A 22118-nucleotide genomic window follows, 5' to 3' on the forward strand; every position below is an offset into this window, starting at 1 on the left:
GAGCTCTTTACGACCAAGGCCAGGGCTGTCCACACGTCTCCACACATCTCCTGCTAAGTGCCCACAGACGCGTTTAGGGAAGAATCCTCAGGACCCTCCTCACCCAGAGTGCTTTTCTTTGCATGGCTTTTATTGTGAGAAAACCAGAGATGGATCTGAATCATACCACAGACCCTTTAACACACAGCGGAACACACACCTCTCAAACAAAACCAGCCACACCAGGCATCTGCCAGCGCCTAGCAGACTGATAGCTGGAGGAATCTGCCTCTCCACACACCACTGGATCCCCTGCTCCTCGGCTTAGTGCTGGAGAGCGCCACACACCTCCAGCTGACACTTGGCAATGGGCACGACTTACACTCCTCTGTAAACCAAATTAAGAGTGTATACAACAGCAGGGAAAGGTCAAGCTGATGTTACCACCTCATTATAACACCTCACCCACAGCAGCATGACTTCCCCATCACTTCCCCGTCCCCACAACATGAGCAAAACTTGCACACGCACACAAACACAGCTCAGCCGTGCAGCTTACACACACACACACACACACACACAACACTGCAGCAGCGTGGTCTGAATATTAATACGACTCACACACAGCATGTCCAGACACTACCCTCTCTCTGTCTGTGTGTCTGTCTCTCTCTCTCTCTCTCTCTCTCTCTCTCTCTCTCTCTTACTTTACATTTACTTTACATCATTGAGATTGTGAGACGGGTCTAAGCTCTGAACATTAGATCAGTTGTAACACGACATGCTACAAAAGACTGAGTGGAGGCAGACAAACAGATGGATGAAGAAAAATGAAAGAGGAGAGAGAGACAGAGAGAAACAGAATGAGACACTGAAAGAGGGAGACGCAGTCAGACACAGAGAGAGAGGTACAGACAGAGAGAATACACAAGGACTTTATGGAATGTTAAAGAGAGACAGATAGAGAGAGAGAGAGAGAGAGAGAGAGAGAGAGAGAGAGAGAGAGAGAGAGAGAATGAAAGAGAGAAAAAGAGAGTGAAAGAGCATGAGAGAGAGAGAGAGACAAAAAAAAGTGAGAGGCTGAAAGAGAGAGAGAGAGAGGCTGAAAGAGAGAGAGAGAGAGAGAGAGAGAGAGAGAGAGAGAGAGAGAGAGAGAGAGAGAGAGAGAAACGAGTGAGAGGCTGAAAGAGAGAGAGAGAGAGAGAGAGAGAGAGAGAGAGAGAGAGAGAGAGAGAGAAAACGAGTGAGAGGCTGAAAGAGAGAGAGAGAGAGAGAGAGAGAGAGAGAGAAAACGAGTGAGAGGCTGAAAGAGAGAGAGAGAGAGAGAGAGAGAGAGAGAGAGAGAGAGAGAGAGAGAGAGAGAGAGAGAGAGAGAAAACGAGTGAGAGGCTGAAAGAGAGAGAGAGAGAGAGAGAGAGAGAGAGAGAGCCTGTAAGAAGTGAATGAGGTGTGGCTGCCATATTTTGTAGAGAAAGAAATAAATGAAGATGAAGAGGCTCTTCTCGTGTCATGATGTCAGTCTCACACTATTCATCATGTTCAGAGCCCGAGAGAAGGAGAAAAGGAGGGAGGGAAAGTATGTGTGTGTGTGTGTGTGTGTGTGTGTGTGTGTATGAATGATGTCATTGTCAGGTAGCTGTGGACCCAGTGGATCACACATTGATTAATAGGGAAATATCACCTGTCTGCCAGAAGCAAAAATCCTTTAAGACGCTGTTCATCACTGAGGCAGACAAGGAATGTCTAGACAAACATTCAGACAAACGTTCTAACATCCAGACAAGCATTCAAACATTCAGACAAACGTTCTAACATCCAGACAAGCATTCAAACATTCAGACAAACATCCAGACAAACATTCTAACATTCACACAAACGTTCAAACATGCTGACAAATATTGAAACATCTAAACAAACATTCAGACAGTGACAAGCAAGGTCTAGAGGGTATAACCCACACAGCTGTGGTCTGTGGAACAGTGGAACTGGGTTCTCATTGCTCCGTTCCTCTGCAAGGGGTTAGAGTGTCGCTGCAGCCCCTGAGCAGTGCGTGGGGGGGTGAGTGGGACTGGGGGCACGTTGAAGTTTTAATGCCTCTTTGAAAAGAAGAAACAGGACCGCCGCCCGCATGCTCTGGTCATGAAGTGCAGCGACCCGCCCGGAAGAGGCTCCGTCTGCGCAGAACGCTGCTTTAAGCCGAGCCAGGTACCGTTCCACTTAGTGAAGGAGAAGAAGAACTGGCTCCGAGAGTGGATAAACACATTCCTCCACAGTGTGAGACAGAGTGAGAATGAAACACAGAGGAAGAAAGAGAAAGAGGGTGAGAGAGAAAGAGTGAGATCACAAAAAAGAGAGATACAGAGAAGGAGAGGGAGAGAGAAAGAGAGGAGGATAAATACATTCCTCCCCAGTGTTGACACCGCGGATTAAACCCCACCACCTTCGCATCATCTGGAGGGACTTCTGACGCCGGGTCTGGACACGCTTCAGTCAAGAAAAACTCCACATGAAAACGAGCAAACAGCCACAGGAAGTGCTTATGAGTGAAAGGAGGGAAAGAAGGAAAGAAGGAGGGAGGGATGCTCTTCCAAACTTCTCCTTCAAAGCCAGCTCTGCATTCCTCCGCCAATCCTCTTTCATTTTCTTCTCCCACAACTTTCCCTCTCGTCCCGGGAGAGACTTTGAGGCCACTCCGTTGGGGCCGAGGCCTGGGGCTGTGTTTTTTCTCGCGGCGAGGACGAGCAGGTGTGCGAGGCTCTGAAGGTGAGCCTGGCTCGAGCCATAAATCCCACAGCTCACCTCCAGAGACGCTCATATCCTCTCAGCCCCAGCGGCGGGCCTCCTCTGCCCAGTTTATTTGGTCCAGTAAGTCAACGCTCAGCTCAGGATATTGTTCCAGAACTCGGTCCAAGTCTGGATCAGGAACGCTGGGAGTGGCTGGAATTTCATTTCAGTTGAAACAACACACTCTACTGTTTTGCATCTTAATCTTGGTACACAGCCATCATCCACAGGTTTGTAGATCCCCCTCATAATTAGTTTACACTGCGCACACACAGAGGGCAGCTGCAGGGTCTCGGATCCTCGCCTTGGGTCAACGTGAGCCGTGTGGTGTGTTCTCCCTGTGTCTGTGTGGGTTTCTTCCCACCGTCCATGTGCTCTGGTTTCCTCCCACAGTCCAAACACTCATGTTAGTGTGTGAGTGACTGTGTGAGTGTGTGAAACTGTCCACAGGTGTGAGTGACTGGGTGAGTGTGCGAGTGACTGGGTGAGTGTGTGTGTGACTGGGTGAGTGTGTGAGTGACTGGGTGAGTGTGAGAGTGACTGGGTGAGTGTGTGAAACTGTCCACAGGTGTAAGTGTGTGAGTGACTGTGTGAGTGTGTGAGTGACTGGGTGTGTGTGAGTGACTGGGTGTGTGTGAGTGACTGGGTGAGTGTGTGTGTGACTGGGTGAGTGTGTGAGTGACTGGGTGAGTGTGTGAGTGACTGGGTGAGTGTGAGAGTGACTGGGTGAGTGTGAGAGTGACTGGGTGAGTGTGTGAAACTGTCCACAGGTGTAAGTGTGTGAGTGTGTGAGTGACTGGGTGTGTGTGAGTGACTGGGTGAGTGTGTGAGTGACTGGGTGAGCGTGTGAGTGACTGGGTGAGTGTGTGAGTGACTGGGTGAGTGTGTGAAACTGTCGAACCCTTCACATCCAGGAGGATATAGAAGATGAATGAATGAACAAACTAATCAATGAATGATATGAAACAGGAGGGGCATAAAGCCCCCAGTACCATCCCAAACCTACGGGAACTGAATTGAACTCACCGCCCGAAAACAGCTCTGAGCCTCTCTGTTTACTTCCCTTGTTGTGTTAATTAAGTCTCCTGCAATTAGTGTTCTCATTGCTGAATGCCATCAAATTCTACAGAGATTTTCAGGGCCAAGCATCTTTTAAAGAAATAAAGTTACACTTCTGGTTTTTATTTGGACCTGCTGCAGTTGTTATTCCCACAGCCCCAGCTCTGACCTCGGTGTCCGCCTTCGTGTGTAAAACGAGTCCCTCCATCACTGCAGGTCGACAGCATCACACACAGACGCCCCTCCACACCACACACAACACTGGACTCAATTAAGAGAATAACACGTCCTTAATGAAGACAACACTGTGTCAGGTTTATCACCATCTGACTGCCATCACTCACTCGTCTGAGAGGAAGAGGACGAATGAAAGACAGAGACAGGGAGGAGAGAGTAAGCAACAGAGAAATAATGAGAGAACAAGAGAAAGTCAGACAGAGACAGAGACAGAAGGAGAGAGGGAGGGCACACCGTTGTGTTTATACTTCGTTGTTGGTGTCTGTGTGACACATGGACACACAAACATATGTGGTACACAGTGTAGTAGTGCAGCAGGATTAGTTTTATCTGTAAACTGCACTACGTAGGGAGTAGGGCACTAATCGGAACACAGCGTAGTTCACATGCGGTGCCAGGAAAGTAACAAACACAAAGACGCCATATTCCCTCAAATGTTCCCAGTTTTCCTTCTCTCTGTGTGTCATTGTTTCCTTTGTCTGTCCTGTATGTAAAAGCACATGGCTCTTTTGGTTCCTGTCTTCCTTGTCTCTGCCTTAGCTCCTCCCTCTTGTTCCCTCTCCTTCATGTTCCTGCCCCTCGTTATCTGTCCCAGGTGTTTCTTGTTTGTGTTGTCTTTTTAAAGTCCAGTGTTTCCTGTTTGTGGGTCATTGTGGTTGTGTGTATGTTTGTGGGTCATGTCTGTGCTTAAGAGTCTTGCTATGTATTGGTGCTCTGTTTAGTTTCTCTGTGTTCTGCTGTTTAGCCTTGTTTAACGTTCATCTTACGGTTTGTGTCTTGCCCCTTTAGATCTGTTCTTGTTTAGTGTTTATCCTCTTTGTTCTACTCTGTTTAGCTCGTGTTTAGTCCCTTTGTCTAGTTCCTGAGCCTCTCTGTTTACTTCCCTTGTTGTGTTAATTAAGTCTCCTGCAATTACCTCCGTTCCCTCTTTATATTTCTGACCCCCTGCCACTCCCCTACACCCGCATTGTAACAGAGGACCAATAGCAGTCGTTGTGGTCTGCATCAACACGATGCATAGGGTTCGTGTCGATGCAGGACTTGCGCCGTAGCTTTGGACTGACCTTTAGTGTCATTCCACCTTTGCTCCTTTCGCAGTGACATTTCCATCAACACTGTATCTGTGTCCATTAGAGAATGGTCCCCTGCGAGTCTCTCTCTCTGCACCAGTCTCATATCAGGCGTCCCGCTGCCTCAGGCCCCCAGTTGTTTGACCTCTGAACCAGGGCATGCCCCATAACAGCGCTGTCTAAATTCTGGGTAATTTTTTCTGAGGCAGACCCCGTCGTCAGGAAATTAATGAGTTGGGCCTCGGTGCTTTCAGTCAGACCGACTCCTCCTGCCTCGCAAATGAGAGTCAGAATGTGTGTGTGTTTTACTGTCTGAGGTTCAGCGATAAGGCTTTAGTTAAAATACCCGGGGCCTGTGTGTGATTTAGCGCACACACAGCCCTGCTACCATATGTACATATTCAGTTTTTACAGCCGGGGGGGACCGGAGGGAGTGAGGAAACGGGGAAGTGGGGGAAATAAAGGCTCTAACAGGGAGATCTAATGAGCCACTGTGATGCAGTAATGAAGGCAGAGCCACACCGACAGCGATGGTCCGCTGACTGCTCTGCCAGAACGGACTCACGCACACACTCCTCCTCCGGCAGACAATTAAACAAACCTCGGACGTCAACACGTCTGACAGACGCAGGAGCCGTGCTACATCAGAAAGCAGATTCCACAGCAAATAGGACACGCAGCATCATCTGTTTCTCCCCCTCGTCCGCAGCTGAGACACCTCCCCCAAAATCCTGGACAATAAATAACACAAAGCAAGCGAATGCTGAACACACAGCGGCTTTGTTCTCACAGCACTGGTTCCTTCTCACCGACAGGCGCCACATCGAGGTCCTTCGTCACATGAAACACAATGGAACAAAGTGATGAAGTCTGTAAACAATATGACAATCATAAACATGCAGCTGCTGGTGTAGCTCAGATGCTAATCGATGTCTGGGGCACGTGTGGAATGAGCCGCATGTACAGAGTGGGCTCGATGAGTACGAGTCCATTATAATAAAATGTTTTTATTGTCAATTTTAAGAAACAAGATATTTTAAGTCCATTTTCCTCCGTCTGGTTTTTAAAACCATTTCAGAACAGCACCAGTGTGTCCAACAGGGGGTGCTGTCCCTGTGGTCTGTGTGAGTCCCAGTGTTGGATGGTCTTCAGATGAGACGTAAAACCATGGTTCCTGATCGAACCCATCCTCAAATAAAGCTCAGTCACTCCCTCGCGCCGCCTCCCGAGCTGAAAGCTGAAGTGTGGAGAGGAGACTTTCATGGATCCAGGTGGATGCTACACATCGGTGGGTGCTGAGGTGGGTCTAGGCTCTTTGAGGGTCTAGAACAGTGCTGTGGAAGTGACAAGCAGAGGAAAGCAGACCCACGCTTCAATTCGGACATTTCTGGGTTTCCATGAGGCTAAAAATACTGTGAGGTGGTGGGGGTCAGACATATGTGAGCTGAAGTGTTCTGTGTGGGTGGGTGTGAGAGCAGGAGGAAAGGAGCGGACCACAAGGGCTCTGTCTGCCTACTTCAATGCCTCGCTGAGATCCAACGGAGTATTTTTAGCCTGTCGACTTTTAAATATTCAGCCCTAGCGGTACGTACAGATGTTGCTATGGGGGGGTGGAGGGGGCGGGGCCTGGCAAAGGCCAGAGATAATAAGAGAGAGAGGGAGCAGGATCTTGGCAGCTGTGAGGTAAATCCCCAGGCTTTGAGCTCAGTGACTGAGAGAGAGAGAGAGAGAGAGAGAGAGAGAGAGAGGTTTGCTTACTCAGGGCTTTTAAAAAGCACAGACTGATGATTAGTTGTCACTGACTCACTGATGCTCGAACTGTGACATCAATCAAACTGCGGGATGTTAATAGCTGGGTGAATAACTATCATCTTCTGCTCTCGTTTCTGCAGCAAACGAAGAACCTTTTGAATAAAGCCACTAGTTTACGATGAGCACGGTGTAACCCTGTAGACCAGGCTTCTTCAAACGGTGGACCTCAGTCTGGACCTGGGAAAAGTGCTGGTTCTCTCTGTATCAGTGACCAGTCTGTAATAACTTTCATGGAGCGTTTATCAGAGTTTTTCACACACTCTAAAGCGAGTGTCGAGACGGACGGAGCAGGCTGTGGTCATTCTGCCTGCGGCCGGTTCCAAACCAGTGCTTCTTACAGGGCTCCAAAGCGGGGTCTTAATCTAAAGCAGCAATGTGAAGCACAGATCCTGAGGTCTGGACCTTCGCGGGGAGGACATTTAAGCAACTGGATCTCACTGTGAGTGTTAATTGAACAGCGTTCAAAATACTATTTTTATACGAATCTAAAAGAGTACAACAGCCAAAAGAAACAGCTGCACAAATAAAACACAGCATTGTTTCAGACCCTGCTTTAGTCCTGCACAGTTTTACACACACACACACACACACACACACACACACACACACACACACACACAAGGTTCTAAAGCCCAGGTTAAATTGCCGTACTCAGTCTAAAATCTGGATTAGGCCTCTGTGGATTACTCTCCTCTAAGACTCGCTAATCTCTCTGCAGTCACGCAGTGTCTCAGCCTGACTCCCACCAGCGCTGCAGATGCACCACAGTGTGTGTGTGTGTGTGTGTGTGGCCCTATGAGTGTGTGCTTGAAAGAAACATTAGACCGTTTCTGAGAGAACAGCGTGGCGCTCTCAAAGGAATAAAAAAGACACAGAGACATAACCTCCACCGTCTAATATCAAACTGTTCAGATCTGTTTAGGGCACTGCAGCAGCACGGGCAAAGGGAGGATGTCAGCGTGCAGTGAGGAAAGGTGTAGTGGGAAATAGTGTGGCACAGTGGGAAGAGGTGTGGCACAGTGGGAAAAGGTGCAGCACAGTGGGAAAAGGTGCGGCACATTGGGAAGAGGTGTGGCACAGTGAAAAAAGGTGTGGGAGGCACAGTGGGAAGAGGTGTGGCACAGTGGAAAAAGGTGTGGGCGGCACAGTGGGAAGAGGTGTGGCACAGTGGAAAAAGGTGTGGCACAGTGGGAAAAGGTGTGGCACAGTGGGAAGAGGTGTGGCACAGTGGGAAAACGTGCAGCACAGTGGGAAAAGGTGCGGCACAGTGGGAAGAGGTGTGGCACAGTGGGAAAAGGTGCAGCACAGTGGGAAAAGGTGCAGCACAGTGGGAAAAGGTGCAGCACAGTGGGAAAAGGTGCGGCACAGTGGGAAAAGGTGCGGCACAGTGGGAAAAGGTGCGGCACAGTGGGAAGAGGTGTGGCACAGTGGAAAAAGGTGTGGGCGGCACAGTGGGAAAAGGTGCGGCACAGTGGGAAAAGGTGCGGCACAGTGGGAAAAGGTGCGGCACAGTGGGAAGAGGTGTGGCACAGTGGGAAAAGGTGTGGCACAGTGGGAAGTGGTGTGGCACAGTGGGAAAAGGTGTGGCACAGTGGAAAAAGGTGCGGGCGGCACAGTGGGAAAAGGTGCAGCACAGTGGGAAAAGGTGCGGCGACACAGTGGGAAAAGGTGTGGCACAGTGGGAAAAGGTGCAGCACAGTGGGAAAAGGTGCGGGCGGCACAGTGGGAAAAGGTGTGGCACAGTGGGAAATGGTGCAGCACAGTGGGAAAAGGTACGGGCGGCACAGTGGGAAAAGGTGCAGCACAGTGGGAAAAGGTGCGGGCGGCACAGTGGGAAAAGGTGTAGCACAGTGGGAAAAGGTGTGGCACAGTGGGAAAAGGTGTAGCACAGTGGGAAAAGGTGTAGCACAGTGGGAAAAGGTGTAGCACAGTGGGAAAAGGTGCGGGCGGCACAGTGGGAAAAGGTGTAGCAGAGTGGGAAAAGCTTTAGCAAATTGGAGAAATGTGTATCAATGTGTGAAAAGGTTTAGAACAGCGGGAAAGGTGTAGTGCATTGGGGAAATGTGAAGCACAGTGGTGAAAGGTCACCATGACAAGAAAGTCCTAACATAGCTCCGCTACCACAGTCAGAAAGTCTCTAGTCCACTGCAGCAATGACAAACTGTAGTTGTTATTTATCTCATTTGTGTGTTTCTTGTTTGTGTTCTGTATTCTGTCCCACTTCTTTACTACGGCGTGATGCAGGAACCCGGGGCCGGGGACGGTCTCCTGAACTGAACTCAAACCTAGAGCTCCTACTTATCTCAGTCCTCCACATTCTGCAGCTGCCAGTGACCATCATGTTCTAGCCCTCATTTCCTCACAGCGCCAGACGCGCTAAACGTGACCTGAAGGAAGGGCCACGTTCGGTCAGATTACCCCTGTAATCTCCGTCCATCGCGAGTCCCGCGGCAGGACAAACGCCTCACTTTCACTTAATGCACCCTGACAGCGCTTTCTCTCATTAGATCCAATTACTCGGCGCAGGTTAATGAGGGGGAGCTCAGGAGCGGCTAATTCACTCCTTCACCAGGGGCTTACTTCATTACCGCAGTCAGAGAGGGAGTGTCTGATCTCAGCAGCTCCACACTGACCCCAAGTCAGGTCACGGAGGGCTATATATGGCCACCACAACAACACGCCTAAGGTGCGGAGTTAAATAAAGACACAGAAGACCCCCTGCGCTGGCCTTAGGTCCCACCTGACTGAGCTCAGACCTGAAGAGCGCATTAATCAAGGGCTCACACACCACAATAAACAAATCAAGTTATTCATTCATTTATTCATGGTCCCTCACACACTCACACTCACCTAGTCCTAGAGACATAGCCGTGCTGTGAATAAATGACCTTTAGACAAGCCCTAAAAGGCCGTAGTGCAGAAATGAGAGCGGGAGCAGGCAGTGTTTGGGCTTGTTTTGTGAGATTCATGGGGTGCAACACTTCTGACCAACACACAAACTCCAAACACAAATACAGACGCTCATGATTCCGGGTAGGCTCCGGATCCACCGCGACCCTGAACTGGATAAGTGCTTACAGACAACGAATAAACAACGGAATTAATATATTAATAATATACAATACAACAAAAAAGTAACCACAGTAAATAACAAAACAATGAGTTTATTGGCTGTTGAATTGTGGCGTTTTTGATTTTCCTCGTCCTCCGCCGGGTGGTTGTGCTTGAGGTGGTGAACAGATTAGCTGTGTTTTCACTGTCTGTTGTTACAGCCTTCTTTCATTTCTTACATAACGCCACGGTTTACTGTACGTCTGATATTCTGTCACCAAACCACCGCCACACGACTGAAGTCACTCCACTTTTTTCCACCGTACTTCACTAAACGACTCGTGTAAATAACGTATGACGTATTACTGGTGACTGCATGACGTCATACATAAACAAGTCAGAATATCACTATCATCACAGTATTGCTTTATTAAATCATTTTAATAATAATATGAACACGAACGATACGATATGGCACAGCACAGCCGGTACAGTCATGGGTACAGTGCAGGGCACAAGCAAATACTCACAGCAATGTCATATCAACCATATACAATAAAGCCTTTTTTAGCAGAGTAGAAGTGGCTACTGCAGCAAAGAGGGACAAACAACCTATTAATGGCTGTGCTACCGCTCCTGAAGTCCCCTCGCGCTCTTGTCCTCCAGGCTGAGAGAATAGAGACGCTGCCACACTCCTGACAGCGCTAATAATCACGTTTCCGTCTTCATAACTCACGCCGTCGCCGCCGCTCGCCTGGCAGAGGCTCGCCGGCGTGAAAAAGCACAATTAATATTGACAGAGCAAAGTGTCTGGAGGAGCGCCCGGCTTTGCCGTGAATTATTCACAACACACTCCAGCTTGCAGGCACTCGGCGAGGCTGATGAACACTTGTCCGCAGCTGCAGACGACCGATTACAAATGTAGCAACAATTACAGCTCGAGTCCAGAGACGCTTTGCTCTGATGCTTAAGGAGGTGGATGGTGTAGTCACAGGTAAAAGGGACACGTTACTAAGAAATCATTTGTTCTGTGCATTAGCACATTTAAGATGTGGATCTGGAACCCACCAACCCACACACTGTGAAACAAGACCACCCCGTCACTTTGTGATCTGCAAAACATGGGATAAAATGAGTCATTCTGATTTTGTCCTGTAATTTACGTAGACAGCACGCGCTTCAGAGTTGTCCCGCCCCCTCGTCTGAGTCTGTCCAATCACAGCGCTGCACTCGTGTATGTGACAGTGCAAAGATGAGGCTGAACACAGCAAAACAGACACAACGAGCGCGGAGAAATAAGAGCACTGAGTAAAAACGGAGAAGAAAGAGAACAGAGTGAAAACGGCTAAAAACCAGAGCTTCTGCTCCTCGCTCCTCACTGCTGTGCGCTCGGGGTCGGGGTGAACAGCGAGCGGCTCGTTATCATTTAAAGGAACAGGTGCTGAAAGCGGGCGTTCTGAACAGGGGCTGTTTACACAGGGGGAGAACACTGCTGTGGGGTTTGGACCAAAGCAGCTCACAGACGTTTCATTAAGAACCAGAACCGTGTTCCACTGTGGAAAAAGAGGTATGTCTCATTTAAGACCAGAATGTTCCTGTTAAAATCCCTGAACACAAAGCCCGATGAGTAACTGAGAGAGAGAGGGAGAGAGAGACAGAGAGAGAGAGGGAGAAAATGAATGAATCCCTGCTGTAGTCGTGTGCTCCTCTGTGCTGCGGGGGTCTGTGTTGGGAGGGGTTCTTAGTGAGTGATGGTCTAAGAGCCCGTTGCTGCTCTGCGGTTCATTAAAGGAATAAATATCACAGTTTAATGACGTTCTGCTCCACATTTGTTATTAATTTCCGCCTAATTACACTCAGCCCACAGGAAGTGAGAACACTGAGATCGCAAAAACGCAGAACCGGTTCTCATTAGTGTCCGTCTGTGTATCACGCCTCTTAATGTGACTGGATGTTAAGATAAAGCCTTTAAGGAGAAGGTCTAACACCCCAGCACTGAGCTGTGGAGCACTGGGACTGTGTTCTCAGGACAGACGGAGCCCGATTCAGTACCTCTGGGGTGAGCTGGAATGGTGCTTGTGATCCAGAACTAGGGCTGGACGATTCGGCCAAAACTTACATCACGATATATTTCTGTAATTAACGTCAGTCACTGACAGAATGAAATATTGAAAATGTTATTGTCCGTCCCTATCCAGAACCAATCAAACCACATCAATACTTGTCCGTACTAGTGTTCTCGATGCTGAATGCCATCAAATTCTCACTGCAATGTTGAGTAAGCAGGAGACCACAGACTATAGGCCAGACAGAATTCTCACAGAATCAAGAACAAGCCGCTGTCTTGTCAACACGAATCTGGTCAAGAGAGGAGCCGTGTGTGTGTGTGTGTGGAGACAGATGACTGGGTGTGCCCTCTACACTTCACACAGGGATAAGGGTGTGTGCTTTACAGAGCAGAACACACGCTGGCAGCAGGAGCTGAGAACGACTTGTAAAGAAGATGAAAACATCTCTCTCCCTCTGTTCCTCTCTCACGTTTTCCCCTCCACAACACTCTCTCTCTCCCTCTGTCCCCTCCACCCCAGCAGTCTCTACACCTCCCTCTCTCTACTCTCCCATCTGTCTCTCTCCCTTACCTCTAGTCACCTCTCTCTCTGTCTGTCTCTCTCTCCAATCTCCACTCTGAGACTCTACCTTGTCTTTAGCCACATCTGTGTGTGTCTCTCTCTTTTTCTGTGTGTGTGTGTGTGTGTGTGTGTATCTTATGCATAGGTTCAGAATACCGTGGTCGCTCTGTTGATTTTCTAAGTGAAAATGTCACTGCAGCACCATTTTAAGGTGGAAAGGAAAATCCGTATTAAAAGCTGATGAATAAGATTGATTATTGGGGATCTGGCCAAAATCAGCCGTTATTGATTGATGGCTGATCAATATCTCTCCTCTCTCTAGTTATTAATGGAGATATGATCATGGATTGAATAAAGCTAAAAATTCCAAGCAACAGAGGCAGGAAAAACACATTTTTAACATTTGTAACTTTACACATTTTCAGACACACACACACTAACACACACACACACACACTCCTATATGTGTACACCCGTGTGCAATGTGATCCATTCTTTGTCGAGTGTCACCGCAGGCTGAAAGTGTCACTGATTCTCAGAACAATACAGAGCCTCTGCGTTTAGAGACAGACACAAAACTGACTCGTAACTTCACCCTTGCACCCAGCTCCAGTTTCTCTTTGACCTTCACACACTGCTCCAACCGGCACCTACTCCTCCTTAAACCCCTCTAACACCATCAGAGAGGGGCCTCTTTCTCTGTGGTTTCAGGGGCATTATTTCAGTCCAAGGAGATTCAAGAGCAGAGAATTCCAGTGGGAATCAGGCATGTGTCAACGGGTATCGGAGACATTTCCACCTTAAGAAATCCAAAACAGCAAACAGGAGTCTAACAACCTCCAGATGCCATTTCTCTGCCGTGAGCAGAGAGAGAGAAAGAGAGAGAGAGCCTAGCATACCGGACTGAGACACTTTGTTTTTTTTGTTTTACCTGTTTACAGACTCCGGGACTTCGTAAACACATTAGACCGGTTTGTAATTATTTTACACAGCACTGTACTGAAATTAATAGGGAGGGCGAGGAAGGGGGTGCTTTCCCTCCCTTCTCCACAAGTTACATGGTGCAGTTTCTGCAGTGCTGAGCCCAGAGTAGCAACAAATAAAGCTCCGTTCTTCCTAATTTCGGCTCAGTGAAGCGTCACAATGATTTTGAAGCTGTAATTTGAAGTTAAAAATATTACGCAGTGTTCCTTTAAATGAAGCCCTTGCTCACTCGGGCTCAACACACTTGGAGGAGGTTACTAACTGTTAGATAACAGTTGCCCATGTTGGCTAATATCATCATGAGTCTATTTCAACATGGTTTTAAACATAAACAATGTTTAAGGCAGGAGTCTGAGGGTTGGTGGTAATTAGTTTAATGTTAATTGATGGGATTGTAAACTCCCATTGAGCTCCTTCCAAAACTAGACGCTGGGTTCCAGTGTAAGGTCTCCACCGGTGAAAGTGAATCTAAGCCCGTAAATGAATCACTTCACCTGGAAATTATCTAAATGACTTAATGACTGAAATATATACACACGCATTTTGAAAATTTGAAAAGAGGACCTCGCTAAATCATGTGACGTAGGCAGATTTATATTGCAGCTACAACTCTGGAGTATCTTCAAAATGTACACCTCAGCCGTGCACAACTTCTTGCAGCATAATACCTCAATCATTCATGTTCCTGGCTCTGTTCTCTGATAGATGATGTATTCTGCTCAATATGAGTCTCCAGTAGCGAGGGGCGGCTGGTGCACACTGTCATTTGCATAAACACAGCAGGAATAAAGCAAAGAAAAGGAGCGCCATGCCCACAGAACGCGTTTCTAAGACGCTACACACTCTTGTGTTTTCCCGCAGATGCTGCGCCTTGTTTAGAGGATGAATAAAACATGACTGTGGCCTTGAATGATTTAGGCTCCGGTGTGTGTGCGTGTGTGTGTGTGTGGAGCCCTGGTTTGGCTTCCTCTCTCTTTGTGTGAGCGAGTGTCATTGAAACGGCACGCGGCGACCTTGAGAACAGGCTCAATGCCATCAACTCATAACCTCCACACGAGCCAGAGCAGGACGCCAGGATACAGAGGAGACCCGGCGCAGAGGAGGTGCTGGGAGGAGGGGCGATGAAGGCTGTGAATGTGATGAAACCAGTTACAGGGGCTTCTTGAAAGCTCTTAAATATAGCGCACTTATGTTGTCATGGTTCCGTCAGAGAATGTTTCTGTTCCTGTACTGTTCCTGTACAATTCCTGTTTCTGTTCCTGTTTCTGTTCCAATGGTGAGCTCGTAAAAAGGTGGAGCTGTCTAAATCTGAGCCTGGAAGATCAGTCTCAAATCTGTATCATCTCATAACGGCTTAAACAATACACATCAAAAACATATGCATCAGGACAGTGTTCATATTCAATGGTGAACTCGTATTCGTGGTTAATTCATTGTACCGAGTTCGTAACATTACAAAAATAAACCATGCATTTCTCCAGGTATGTGCCGCCCCGTTTTCTTTTTGCCAGACCACCTACCGGGCTGCCCTAGAAAAGCATGTTGCCTTTTGAGCCTGACAGGCTGATTTACCTTGCTGAAACATATATGTTAGAGTGGGGGTGCACACAGGCGAGTTCTGGGTTTACATACAGAGTGAGGCTTAATTGCACGGGGCTAGCTCCAGAGACCATCTCAGGGAGGCTCACGGCCAAGGCACAGTGAATATTAATTGCCTCAGACTATATGTGTCTTTGAAGAGTACATGTCTGTTCTACATTCAGTGATAATAATCAAATATATATAAAATAAATAAATAAATGTTTTCATAAAAGCAAAAGCACTTCTATGAGAGCAAAAGCAAGATTATGAGTTACCTTAAATAGATTGTTTTCTCCCTGTAATTTTAAGTCAGAGCTCTACATGTTCAGACTGTGGGGAAAAGCCCTGTGTCCTTTATTAGTCGGGGCACATGAAATGTTGCATGAAACTAAATAGATGTCATCAAAACACAGGGTGTTCCACACAAGTCTAAACCAAGCTCTAGGACTTTAACTATGAAAGACGAATATTTTACCGACACGAACAACTGCCCCTCAGTACTGGAATATCAATGATGCTCCATTAACAAATGCTTTGTAGCCAGTTATAACCCGGCACAACTGGGCTGGGCTGGTTTTGTTTACATTTTAATAACATTTATCTGCCAGTTCTGATCCATATTAATGTATAAAGGGAAGGAATTGAGAGGTGTGACCTCTGACTAAATCACAGAAAAAGACAGCATTATTCACTGTACACTTACAAATGCAGTACCTTTACAAATACCATAATTTTATAAACCTTCTGCTGATTGAAAATATGAATATAGTTCTGTTTTCCACATCACGGATCTGAAATAACACATGAGTTTTGCAGAAGCCACAGATGACACAGAAAAATTTAGAATCTCGGAAATTCATAAAATATATGTATTGTATTGTATATTATCACCATAATTTAGCTTTTAATATCATAAATACACATAATTTATTACAGTAATTTTAATTTTTTGCAGATTGTTTGGCTGATGCACCTCTCCCACAGTGTGAATGGAATAAATGTAAACACTAAATATCTAACACTATGAACACTACATATTCTCCGGGTGACTGTCTGTGAGGAGTGTGGTGTGTTCTCTCTGTGTCTGCGTGGGTTTCCTCCGGGTGACTGTCTGTGAGGAGTGTGGCGTGTTCTCTCTGTGTCTGCGTGGGTTTCCTCCGGGTGACTGTGTGTGAGGAGTGTGGCATGTTCTCCCTGTGTCTGCGTGGGTTTCCTCCGGGTGACTGTCTGTGAGGAGTGTGGTGTGTTCTCTCTGTGTCTATGTGGGTTTCCTCCGGGTGCTCCAGTTTCCTCCCAGGCTCCAAAAACACACGTTGGTAGGTGGATTGACGACTCAAAAGTGTCCGTAGGTGTGAGTGTGTGTCGGACAGTGAAGGAGGCACCCCCGACTTGCGCCCAGTTATTCTGGATAGGCTCCGGACCCACCGCCACCCTGAACTGGATAAACGCTTATAGAAAATGAATGAATGAATGAATGTTCTTAGGGGTTTTATCCTTTAGGAATATTTCACATCAAATTAAAACTAAAAATGAGGAAAGCACAGTCACACTGAATATGGAGATATTTGCTCTTAAAAATCAGCAGATGTTTTGATTAAGATTGGATTAATATCTCGTGTGTATTTATTAAGCCCCAAAGACTTCACTGCATTTTAAACCAATTAAAAACGATGTTAAATGTCTCTGTATTGTAATGCAGTGGAATGTGTTCCATGTATCGGCAGAAAGGTATGTGGAAAATATCAGACATCGTTATCAGCCCGTTATGCCCTAAATCAGATCATCCCTCCTCTCCAAGCTGCCACTTGTCTGCATTGCAGAATATACGAGCGCAGACCTGCACATCTGTCAGCATTCATCGGGGTTTATCAGACCTAGAACAATCTGCCTCCAAACAGCTAGTGAAGACCCCGCAGGTTTTATCACGTTTACAGCTTGTGATTCACGGTTATTATCATTTTATTACGTGCTATCAGATTTGTCCCAGAGCTGGGCTTTGTGGTTGGCAGGGCTTGATCTCGTCTGGTTCTCAGACTCTCAGAGCAAGAGCAGACAGGCACTCGGCTGTGGCACCTGCCAAAACTTCTGGACACTTTCTCTTTGCGCAGTGAAGAAATGGGCTGCGGTTGTCATAACAAGAGACGTCTGCCAGCGCTGCGGCTTCACCTGTCTCATCACCACATGTATGATTAAGTAGTCATTACAGAGAACTACTTATCAGATCAATGGGGGATTTCTATCCTGGGGCTTGGGATTACAACAGGACGGACAGCACCAGCCAGTTTCTTCACGGTTAGACAGGCCCGGTCAAATGACATGTTTTGAAAGTAAAAATAATAAGTTCATGTGCTCCAGGGCACGTTCTGCCAATTCCAGTGCCCAATTTGCTGAGGTTAGCAAACGAACACGGCCTAACCTCTAATGTTCCCGTCCACATGTCATGACTTCCTCTTCCCCCAATATTCTACACGCAGCGTACACTAATCGTGCACAAACTTTGGCTTGCAACTCTACACAATCGCTACACCAACTCCTACCCCCAGAGTAACATCCATGCCCCTTTCCGCACACTCCTGTGACATTTCCCGAGCCAAAAATCATCATCGGAAAGGTCACCACACTCGCTCATTGTGCTCTGGAGCCTTTTGTCTGGGACCCCCACCTTCCTCAACCCCCACAACACCCCTCCCGTTCCTTCCAGGGGCTACACATTATGCACCTTCGAGTCCAGCATAATGTACCAGAGACATAAAGGCATCAAACAATGCGAGGTCCGGTCCACGCCGCACAAAAGCAGGTCATCGTTTAAATGGGGTTTAAACGGACGATGCGAATTTGGATTATAGTCGGAATGATCTCAAGGAACGTTATATAGAACTGGAAAAGATGGGGATTTACAAACACAGCTTCGACAGCATCAGTAGTGCTCATGTAGAGAAGTCTATAAAATATGCTCATATCCAGAAGAGCCAGAGAATATTTATTATGGAAAATATGATCACAACACAGGACTGTGGGCTGTTGTAATACAGTATGAATAGTGTTGGCATTGAGGAAAAAAGCAGAAGCCAAAGATCATCACAGACCACTGGGAAAAAGCTTATTATAAAAGAGGGTGTAAGAGAAAACACACAGAAAAAGACCTTAGCATCAGTAGAGTCTGGATGCAGAAGAAAGCTAAGAGGGTGTTCTTCATATAAAGAGGTGTAAGAATGGAATAAAAAACATAATAAATGACCACGGGCTTGATTTACAACCTTCAGAGGCGTAAAGAAAGAAAAACACAAAAAAAAGTCTACATTGAAAAAATGCCCCATTCATCCATCTACCACCTTACCGGAGATCTCCGACTGAGGCACCCCGTTCAGAGTGAAGCCTTTGCCGCTGTATAACTGTCGCATGTCGTTGCAGCTCCTGGCTTTATCCGCGCACACGCACACGGCCAGCAGGCACACAACCACAGAGACCGGGGCCAGATCCATGCTCAACTGTTTCAAGGAAGTCCTACGACGAAAAGTCCCCAAAATTCTACCCTTCCTTAAGAATGCGTCTGGAGGGATGGAGGTTCCGCGGTGCGTCTCGCCCCTCACGCCCGGCCAGAAGCGACTCTCTCGGCGTGGTTCAGCCGTGCAGCCCGCGGGGTTCAGCCTCTCGGTGCAGCAGAGCGTTTCTTCCTGTGTCTGCTGCTCATGTCTTTCTTGTCAGAGCTGGCGATGGAACATCAGACGGAGGAGCAGCGGGAGCTCGGCGCTTTCTCCCCCGCAGTGCTGTTGCTGCTGTCCGCCGCCTTGTGCGTGTCCTGCTCTCTCCGCCTGCTGAAGATCCAGCCTCCCTCGCCTCCTCCAGCTCCTGCCTCCAGCTTCAGCTTCAGTTCTACGGGGAAGAGAGAGGCACCTGCAGAGCGCAGTGTCGCCACCTATCGCCCACATGTTTTACCCACCCCTCCTCATAATTGTGGGCCCTCCTTCCCCCTCCTCATTAATATACAGCCGCCACAGGACGGGTTTAGTTGTAACACGCGGATACAGCGGTGGATAAATGTTTGGGAACCTCTTTAAAACGCCGTACAGAAAAATAACTACAGCATATTTAATGCAAACTGTGAAATGTAATATTTAAATTAAAGGCATAGCCCGTTTGTGGAGTGTGGTGTGTTCTCCCTGTGTCTGCGTGGGTTTCCTCCGGGTGACTGTCTGTGAGGAGCGTGGTGTGTTCTCCCTGTGTCTGTGTGGGTTTCCTCCGGGTGACTGTCTGTGAGGAGCGTGGTGTGTTCTCCCTGTGTCTGCGTGGGTTTCCTCCGGGTGACTGTCTGTGAGGAGCGTGGTGTGTTCTCCCTGTGTCTGCGTGGGTTTCCTCCGGGTGACTGTCTGTGAGGAGTGTGGTGTGTTCTCCCTGTGTCTGCGTGGGTTTCCTCCGGGTGACTGTCTGTGAGGAGTGTGGTGTGTTCTCTCTGTGTCTGCGTGGGTTTCCTCCGGGTGACTGTCTGTGAGGAGTGTGGTGTGTTCTCCCTGTGTCTGCGTGGGTTTCCTCCGGGTGACTGTCTGTGAGGAGTGTGGTGTGTTCTCCCTGTGTCTGCGTGGGTTTCCTCCGGGTGACTGTCTGTGAGGAGCGTGGTGTGTTCTCCCTGTGTCTGCGTGGGTTTCCTCCGGGTGACTGTCTGTGAGGAGCGTGGTGTGTTCTCCCTGTGTCTGCGTGGGTTTCCTCCGGGTGACTGTCTGTGAGGAGCGTGGTGTGTTCTCCCTGTGTCTGCGTGGGTTTCCTCCGGGTGACTGTCTGTGAGGAGCGTGGTGTGTTCTCCCTGTGTCTGCGTGGGTTTCCTCCGGGTGACTGTCTGTGAGGAGCGTGGTGTGTTCTCTCTGTGTCTGCGTGGGTTTCCTCCGGGTGACTGTCTGTGAGGAGTGTGGTGTGTTCTCTCTGTGTCTGCGTGGGTTTCCTCCGGGTGACTGTCTGTGAGGAGTGTGGTGTGTTCTCTCTGTGTCTACGTGGGTTTCCTCCGGGTGCTCCGGTTTCCTCCCACGCTCCAAAAACACACGTTGGTAGGTGGATTGGCGACTCAAATGTGTCCGTAGGTGTGAGTGAATGTGTGTCGCCCTGTGAAGGACTGGCGCCCCCTCCAGGGTGTGTTCCCGCATTGCGCCCAATGATTCCAGGGTAGGCTCCGGACCCACTGCCGCCCTGAACTGGATAAGAGTTACAGACAATAAATGAATGTCACATTTCCATTTTTCAACCTACGATGATTCCTGATGATGTATTAGTGCCTGGTTTATCATGTGATTCCTGGATGTGAACCTGCTGCAACCCTGATCAGGATGAAACTGTTACAAAAGCTGAATGAATGAATGAATATATTTGCCCTAGTTCTATAAGACAAAGATCCCATATGATTCATGTTCCCACCAGGAGCAATTATGTAAAACAATAAGCTGATTATAGTTTATCAATAATAGTGTCTGTTGTTCACAAATGGTGTGCTGTGCCAATGAAAGTGTGAATAAATAAAATGATAGTTACGGTCAGCTGCAGTAATTTTCAGCTTTACACAGTGTGTGGAATGTCCAAGATATTTTCTAATAAATGCTCAATGCTACGGTTAAATAGGACTGAAAAGCAGAACACTATCGGGCCATAAGAGAACTACAGATGATTTTCATTGCTACCAGGACGACTAAAGCCAGTGATTACACTGGAGAGAAAACACATGATGCATGAAAATAACTGGTACTGCACCTTGTTATAAACAAAAAAGCTCCAAACCCATTTGTGCTGTGTATATTTCCCTCTGAATGTCACTGGATCCTCTGGTTTACACGGCTGTAAAAACACCATTATATGAGGAATGCTATATACACAACTGTAAACTGACCCATCTAAAACGGTTAGGTGGTGGTGTAGTAATAGAAAAGGTTAGTTAAAGACGCTCAGACGCGATCCTGAAAGCTCTACTCATACAATATCCTTTTATTGACTGATTTATGCATGAGCACCTCCTAACACATTGTTGTCAATGCAGATACACACAGAAGAGCTCCATCATCACTGCATCATCATCATCATCACCAAAGCCACGCTCATTTTCACTTAAGCCCAGGAAGCTGAGAAGTGCTGTCAAAGCTAAGGCGTCTAAAACAAATAATCAGATACTGTCAGGACTGAGAACAGAACAGACAACAGCAGTGTTATGAGGGTTTGTCTATGTACACGGCCTTCAGTGATCTAAGTACAAGTGCAGTTAAAGTAATCACAGACACCTCTTTCATTTTATATTGGTTAAATCCTCCACAGACAACATGGCACGCTATTTATTTTGCATACAGTGGTTACCACATAAATATGTTAATTCACATTTTATACAAGGTTTAGAATCTTACTAAAAACAATATGGGGCTAAACATTTGCAGTACTTTCTTGAGTATACTTCATCAAGTACATACATCCAGTCAGACACATACAAACGCATATATAACACTTTCTCTTTCCCCAAGGCCTACGCAGCAATGTGAGCTGAGGTTTTAGCTGAACTGACCGTTTGCAAAATTATGACTGACACACTTCCCGGGTCATTACAGCTATCGCTAAATGTCTTTTTCCTATCAGTCAATGAAGGAATCTTCACAACAGACCTGCAGTGAGAACACCAAGGCAGCACATCTGATTATTAGACTAAAGCCGCAGAGACACTGGACATTTATATTTCACATCACTCAGTGTGTTATTCAGTCCATTCTGTCCCTTTTAGTGCAGTTAGCAGCTTTGCAAAGAGTTAGCAATTCAATTTGTATAACTTTGGGCCGAGTTGTAGTCTGTTCTCTCTGTGTCTGCGTGGGTTTCCTCCGGGTGACTGTCTGTGAGGAGTGTGATGTGTTCTCCCTGTGTCTGCGTGGGTTTCCTCCGGGTGACTGTCTGTGAGGAGTGTGGTGTGTTCTCTCTG

At 47.5% G+C, this 22118-nt stretch overlaps 1 protein-coding gene across 1 annotated transcript in view; it reads right to left on the minus strand.

The window, feature by feature from the left end:
* Positions 1-19050, minus strand: part of gpc1a (glypican 1a) — a 36098-nt gene extending 17048 nt beyond the window's left edge. The window contains exon 1 of the mRNA XM_066647439.1: positions 18525-19050. Within this exon, the coding sequence (XP_066503536.1) occupies positions 18525-18669 (145 nt within the window). The 5' untranslated portion in view covers positions 18670-19050. The remainder of the gene's footprint in view (positions 1-18524) is intronic.
* Between the last annotated feature and the right edge of the window lie 3068 nt (positions 19051-22118).

Source organism: Hoplias malabaricus, chromosome 16 (assembly GCF_029633855.1).
Source record: "Hoplias malabaricus isolate fHopMal1 chromosome 16, fHopMal1.hap1, whole genome shotgun sequence".
Taxonomy (NCBI): Eukaryota; Metazoa; Chordata; class Actinopteri; order Characiformes; family Erythrinidae; genus Hoplias; species Hoplias malabaricus.